At 41.4% G+C, this 7,169-nt stretch overlaps 2 protein-coding genes across 2 annotated transcripts; both read right to left on the bottom strand.

Annotated features, from left to right (window-relative positions):
• Positions 1-953: 953 nt before the first annotated feature.
• On the bottom strand, positions 954-2,118 carry LOC116015279 (HMG-Y-related protein B-like). The gene is made up of 2 exons (XM_031255311.1): positions 1,891-2,118; positions 954-1,800 (listed from the first exon to the last, which is right to left on the bottom strand). The coding sequence occupies exons 1-2, from the start codon at positions 1,972-1,974 to the stop codon at positions 1,300-1,302; spliced, it is 585 nt and encodes a 194-aa protein (XP_031111171.1). The 5' UTR covers positions 1,975-2,118; the 3' UTR covers positions 954-1,299.
• Positions 2,119-5,372: 3,254 nt separating this feature from the next.
• Positions 5,373-6,911, bottom strand: LOC116015882. The gene has a single exon (XM_031256049.1). The coding sequence runs from the start codon at positions 6,909-6,911 to the stop codon at positions 5,373-5,375; it is 1,539 nt and encodes a 512-aa protein (XP_031111909.1).
• Between the last annotated feature and the right edge of the window lie 258 nt (positions 6,912-7,169).

A 7,169-nucleotide genomic window follows, 5' to 3' on the forward strand; every position in this document is an offset into this window, starting at 1 on the left:
GTAGCATGAATCATGGGTTTTCATGGCTGAGAAACAAACAATGCACTACTATATAAATGCAGATGCATTTGTTCATTAAGACACACAAGATTCATTCTTTCTCCTTTTGCTTTCCAATCACTTCTCGTAGTTGTCTAAGCAAAGTCAGGTTCGCCTGCGCTATAACTGGTGTAAGTTAAGCGTAGTTCGTCTGTGTAACCTGTCGAAAGCGTGCCGGGATTCTTGACTGCACCGTCACCGGGCAAATAACGTTTTTAAGGCAGTGTTATTGTAACACGACACAGACTCCATTTTCTGCTTTAGTTGTTCACTTTTCCTAAAGGGTGTCAAGGTTGGTTGACGTTGCCTCAATTTCCCAATAGTCCTCACTTCTATGCTATAAATAGAGGACTCTAGGGTCTAGAAAAGATGATTGCGTTGCTGGCTGATTTTGGTGAATGAAAACAGAAGTGTAAATTCCCAACAGTTGAGTTGTTGCATTCCCAACATAAATTCCCCCTTTCTTGCCACCTCTATGATGCTGGTACTGACTCCTCCCTTCATATTTTTATTGATTGTGCAACTCCTACAAACTATTGGACTCTCAGGAATTTCGGTAATCTTAAATGGTTTTATTCTGCTCTATGATTGGATCCTTCATAATCTCTCATTCTCTCGAGTTTTGCAGTGGCTGATGCTTATATTTTCACTATGATCTGCTGAGCCTTTGGTCTACTAGAAATGATAAACTCTCATTGTCAAAAGAGCTTAAGGCTTCCTGTATAATTTGCAAAATGCTCAAAACCATTCTCCAAGGAATGCCCTCTATCCTACAAACTGGTCTAAACCTCCAATCTCTCTCTTTCTCTCAAAAATGGCAAGCTGGAACCAACTCATTCAGAAGACCTTGCATCAAAGCCAATGCTAAGAAAAAGCACAAAATTAAAATAAAAAAAAGAAACAAAAATGGAATCTGTCTCAACTCCTTCACTTTTTCCTTCAATTGGGTGAAGTAAAGACTAAAGAAAGAACACTGAAAAGAAAGGGGCCCAAAAAAGCCTCCAATTTCCTCTCATTCAACATTTACATTGCCCCAAATTACAGTAAAAACAGTTCACAGTTACAAGCTACAACAGCACAACCGGAAGACCTATCATCAAATTAACCAACCCAGAATCCCAGATTTCAAAGGAATAAAAAAAAAAAAAAAAAAACGTGAAATATAGAAAAATGTTATACTCGAAAAGAAAAAGTGAAAATGAAGACGATAATTGATCAGCACTACACTCCTAAAACTAAATTTATTTCTAATTATCATTATCAAGCTCCTACCGGAGCAGCCACGGCCGGCTTCACCTTAGGCGGCCGCCCTCTCCGCCGCGGGGCACCACTAGAGGGAGCTGCCACGGCGGGGGCAACGTTAGTTTTAGGGTACTTCCGAGGCCTTCCGCGCTTCCTCCCAGTGCCACCGGATTGGGCACTCTTCTTCTTGGGCGACGCGGCCGGAGCAAGCGGATCCTTGGCCTTCGGCGGCCTGCCACGCGGCCGTGGGGGAGGCGGCACGTACCCCGGCGGCAACGGAGCTTTGGGCTTCGGAGGACGGCCGCGACCGCGACGCTGTGGCGCATTGGGATCGGGTTTCATGTAGTTGTTCTTCACCAAAACGAGCTGCCCGCTCTGCCTCATCTTGTTGAGATGGTGAGACAGCAAAGTTTGGTGAGCCGGCGGCATAGCGCCGTACGTCTCCTCGATTTGCCTCGAAATGGTCGATTTGTTCGACCCATTCTTGTCGTTGAGCTCCTCAATCGCCGCCATTATCATCTGCCCAAAACAAATCCAATCACACCATTACCAACTAAACTATAATGATATTTCCGACAAATAAAATAAAAAATTGATTACTGCAAGCACCTCAGGGTAAAGCGGGAGAGTGGGAGGCGGCTGATTACTGGACGGCGGGAGAGGATCAACGGGATGATCGTCGGGAGAAGCCATAAACAAGGATTGAAATAGAAAGTGACGTATAGAGAGAGAGAAAGAGCGCTGAAAAATTGAAATTGGAGAGCGGGAGAGGAGAGAAGACGAATTTAGAAAGTTTGGATGTAAGGAAAAATTTTCGAGACGGGGAAGGGATTTAAAAGGGCAGAAGAAAGAACAGTCGGGGATCAGATCGGAAGAGAGGAAAGTGAGAGGATCGGACAGTCGGGGAGCTGTTGTTGCCGCACAGATCCAACGGCGTACCACTGTTCGGTGTGCTGTCACATGGATCCGTGACATGGCTGTGCTTTCCCTTATCTTCGCACGACCTTGTTTAATATATGAAATTACATAAAAGGCCCTGAATTCCGGCCGAATTTCGCCTCTTAAATTTTAATTTTTTAAATTCTGGGGTAATTATTCAGTGCTTTTCATCCCTATTTGTATTCTTTCTTGTTGTAGCTATTGTATACATGACATGGTTTTGCGAAATTCATTTTTCATTTTCTTTAAAGTAATAATAATTGCATATTTTCAACTTTTTTTTTATATAAACTAGTATCTTCGCCCTTGTGTTGCACGGAATGAATTTGTTATAATGTTTCGAGAATATTTAGATCGATATATAATTACATAAATTATAACATCAATATTATATAGTGCAAATGATGAAAATGGTTCGATCGATTATATTTTCTAATGTTATCCTTGCTTAAATTCAAGCAAATAATTGTTCAATTACCCGTGCGATGCACGGATAAATATTTTAAATTATATATTTAGATAATAAAATTAAAGATAGAATAATAAAAAAAATTATAATATTGAACGTGTACAATTATTTTATTATGTGATTAGTGTAAAAATATCACTCAATATAATATTTGTTCTCTTGTAATATTGAATTGCTTGTATATATTGATCGTCACAATATTTTACCAAAAAAAATATATTATAAAACATTATGTTATTAGATACAACACCTGATTTTAAAACATTTGAATTTAAATAAATCAAATGTGCCTAGAATATAAACATAATTATGCAAATTACACATACATAAAATATGCCAGATAGTCCACATATATTGTATACATGTCATTTAATATAGATACATGTAAAAGATAATCATTGCTATTAATTTAGTCATCTAAGTAAATAAATAAATAAAATACAATAAATAAATGAATAAATAGAAAGTCCAATGAAATAAACCAAATATATATATATATATATATATATATATATATATATATATATATATATATATTTATTTATTTATTTATTTATTTATTTATTTATTTATTTACAGCAGCTCATTAAAATTGTTTTCGACAAAAAAAAAAAAAAACAAAACAAAAAGAAAATATCTCAATCTTTTAACCCTAAAATCACGTACAATCGAATCAATCGTACCCTAATTGTCTAAGCAGTACTTTAGGCATTTATTTCATTGAGTAAAACGAAAGTAAGAACCATTATGGGTAGAGTTTTAATTATGTGGCTGAAAAAAGCAAGAGATACAATGAAAAATGATGAATTATGGTAAGGTAAAAAAAAAATCTTAAAATGTAATGATTTATATATTAGTCTCAAAATCAATTAGATACAAATTATATTAGGAAAATTATATATATATATATATATATATATATATATATATATATATATAAAGGTTGAATAATTATAGTACATTAATGCCAAAAAAAAATTATTCAATTATTCTTTAGTTACAATTATAATAATATTATACTTTTATATATATTACTTAAATAATTACATGGAAGAAGGGAATGTAAATTATCATAATGATTACAATAAATAAAAATTAGGCAATTATATTAATTTTTTTTTGAAAGGATTACTTTTAATTTATTAAAGTAAACAAGGCAAAGCCCATACAAAGTTACAAGGCAAATGACCACATAAAGTCAAGTGCCAAAAAACAAAAACAAAAAAAAAAAGAAAAATTACACAAAAAAAGGCCAAAAGTTTAGAAAGGCCATCCACAGCTCTAGCCAAGTAACGAAAGGCTAGCTACAGCTAACTACAAATCAAAGGAGCACAAAACTAGAAATAACTCCAAGTCCCGTACCGCCCTCAAATGGCAAGCTGCAACAACTAGACGCAAACAAACCTTGCGCCCTTCAAGCGAAAATCCGGCAGCATGACAGCTGTTTTTAGGACTATCCAGGGAGACAATCACAACACAACTGCCAAACACACCACCCAAACCAAGCAAAAAGAGCAAGTCCCGCCTATACAATGTACAATGCACTGCCCTGCCGAAAAATCGACAGCATAACGGCTGCTTTAGGACTAACCCAAACAGTCGTAACGCATACCAAGCACAGCACAGGTACACAGGCCAAAGAAACAACAAGGCACACAGGCCATAAATAAAGCACACAGGCCAAAAAAAACAAGGCACGCAGGCCATAGGGCAAAACTATAGTCTGACCAAACATAAGCCTAACATGATCATAAAAAGGAAATGGCACACAGACCTAAAGTATAACGGCACGCAGGCCAGCAAATGGTAAACATCCAGATAGTAGTTCAAACCAGCACCCCAACGGGATTAGCTACTATGGGCTAGCAGCAAGCCTGGACAAACCGCCAATGGATTTGAGAAATTCCTACCCGGCCACCGTTCAACCCGGGTTAGGGTGCAACTTCTTACCGCAAGCACCTACGTTAAGGCATGACCTGTTGCAAAAGAGACTCGCGAGGGAGAAACCAAACAGAACCAATAGGTCATATATGCCTCAGAACCCCAGTATGAACAAATAGGAAGCATGCAGAACAAGGAACGCACACTCCCAATATTTATTGAAAGAAAAGAAAAAGCAAGAAGAAAGCAACAGAATGGATAGGGAGAAAAGAAGCAAAAGCTGTACAGAGACACGAACAACAGCACCCCCCAACAAAAGAACCCCCCACCGGAACCCAGAAGGGGTTCAGCCACTATAGGCCAGCAGCAAGCCTGACTAGGTCAACGGATTTGAAAAAATCCTGCCCGGCCACCGTTCAGCCCGGACCAGGGTGCATCTTCTACCGCTAGCACCTACGTTGTTGAGGCTAGACCAGGTGACCCAAGCCATCATCGCCTCCAAACAGATCAAACACTTTCCTATTCTTTTCCCCTTTTTTCTTTTTTTTTTTCCTTTTCTTCCACTTTTTTTTCTCTTTTTTCCTCGTTTTTTCCACTTTCTTCAATTTCATTTTTCATTCTCTTTTTCCATTCTTTTTTCTTCTCTTTTTCTTTTTTGTTCTTTTTTTCCTTCTTTTTTCCTTCTTTTCTTTCTTTTTTTTTTCCTTTTTTCAAGTAAAAGAACCAATAATCAATACAAGCAAGAAAACAATACCAAGCAGACTTACAGAAGCAAACAAATAAACAAAAGTAAAATGCTAAGCTAATGGGGATCTTCAACCTCAAAGAACACATAAGGTAGATCATCATGAATCAACAGCGCCCACACCCTCGGTGGTAGCTCCATAAGAGAAAGAAAGGTGAACTCCCCTGGCTTATCAACTACCCAATCAGCAAGGGTCGAGGTTGGCATATTGGCCCGCGGCGGGCACAACACAAAGGAAACAGACCCGCAGGAACACAGGAACCGGAGCCTGGATACAACATCATCCAGAACCCACGGCGCAGTCATAGTCCTATCAAAGTACCCTCCCATCTCAACCACTGAGGACTCCACAAGAATATCCCTATAACCCCCCGCCAGGCACCACTCCAAGCCAGAGAACAAAACCCGAAACAACCCCCGGATTACATCCCCAGACCCAGACCACGCCACCCCATAGCAAAGACTGCCCCCCTGATTACGAACAAAGGCAGCAGCCCCCCCTACAGCTGCAGAGAGTGCAAGGTTAATCTTCAGAGTCCCCGCAGCCGGAGGGGACCACCTGACAGCCCTAACCACCCGTCGAGGCACATGCGCCTCCAAGTAAGCAACAATGGTCCTCCAATTAGGAGGTAGAATATGCGTCGTGGGCCGCTTTCTGAACAAGCACTCTGCAACGCCTCTGGCAACCCCGAACATCACGCGAGCAACGCTCGGGGAATCACGCCCATGCATACACCCATTACGGTGTTTCCACAACTCCCACAAAACCAAGTTTGGCAACCTGCTTATAACAAAGGAAAATAAAGGATTACGCGCCCCACCTTGCCCCCAGCCGCCCACCAAAGTCCTTAAACACCGGTGACGCGATTGTAGGCCAAGGGATGCTAACACATAACTCCAAACGGCTTTTGCTGTATTCCCAGAATAAAAGATATGCATAATAGAATCAGAAGCAGGTGTCGGACAACACCAACATCTCGAAACAACCACATGGCCGAAACGAGACAGGACATCGTCCGTGGGCAGCCGACCCCGGAACACCCTCCAAGCTAGAAAAGACACCTTAAACGGCAGGTGTTTATGCCAGCACTTAGCAAGTAGGGGATCCGGGACAGCCGTCAAAGCAGGCTTAAGCAAAGATTTTATAGGGGAAAATGAAAACATACTGTCAGAAGCAGGCGTCCAGACCGGGATATCCCGCGGCCCCTGTCCTAAACGGGATAGGTCCGCAGTGACCCCGCCAGCTATTAAGTCCACGTGCTCTGCCAGGTCGAGCACACCATCATGAATATAGTCCAGGAGCAAGTCTCGGGAGTAAGAAACCCCCCGGAATGGATAGAGTCTGCCGAGAGGGCCCAAACCCGACCAGTTGTCCCACCAGAAATTAACCCGGCCCTGGAACAACCGCCAGGTCAGAACCCGCTCAACCTCGTCCCGCACGCTCAGCATTCGCTTCCAAGTGTGTGAGTCAGTGTTCTGAACCAGCTTAGCAACCGGGTGAACCCGACTGCAATACTTCGCCCGCATAAAATCTGACCACAGAGTGTGCTCGGTGCAAAAGTTCCACCACAACTTCGCACTAGCAGCCTGAACCATTAAGTCCAAGTCCAAAAAACCAACCCCACCCTCCTTTTTAGGGAGAGACAGAGTTTTCCACGAACTCCAGTGATACCGGGCACCTCCAGACTCCTTCTAGAAAAAGCTAGCAAAACACCGCTCCAAGTCACGGATCACCTGCTTAGGCGGAGCGCAGGCTGCAAACAGGTACAATGGGATAGCCTGTAGCATAGAAGTAATCAATACCGCCTTCCCACCCTTAGATAACACCCGCCGCTGCCAACTCAGGCACTTAGC

Source organism: Ipomoea triloba, chromosome 4 (genome assembly GCF_003576645.1).
Source record: "Ipomoea triloba cultivar NCNSP0323 chromosome 4, ASM357664v1".
NCBI classification, from domain to species: domain Eukaryota; kingdom Viridiplantae; phylum Streptophyta; class Magnoliopsida; order Solanales; family Convolvulaceae; genus Ipomoea; species Ipomoea triloba.

Coding starts and splice junctions, on each gene's coding strand:
- LOC116015279 (XM_031255311.1), bottom strand. CDS start 1,974: ATGGCTTCTCCCGACGATCATCCCGTTGATCCTCTCCCGCCGTCCAGT. Junction 1,801..1,890: donor CTCTCCCGCTTTACCCTGAG/GTGCTTGCAGTA, acceptor TGTTTTGGGCAG/ATGATAATGGCGGCGATTGA.
- LOC116015882 (XM_031256049.1), bottom strand. CDS start 6,911: ATGGTTCAGGCTGCTAGTGCGAAGTTGTGGTGGAACTTTTGCACCGAG.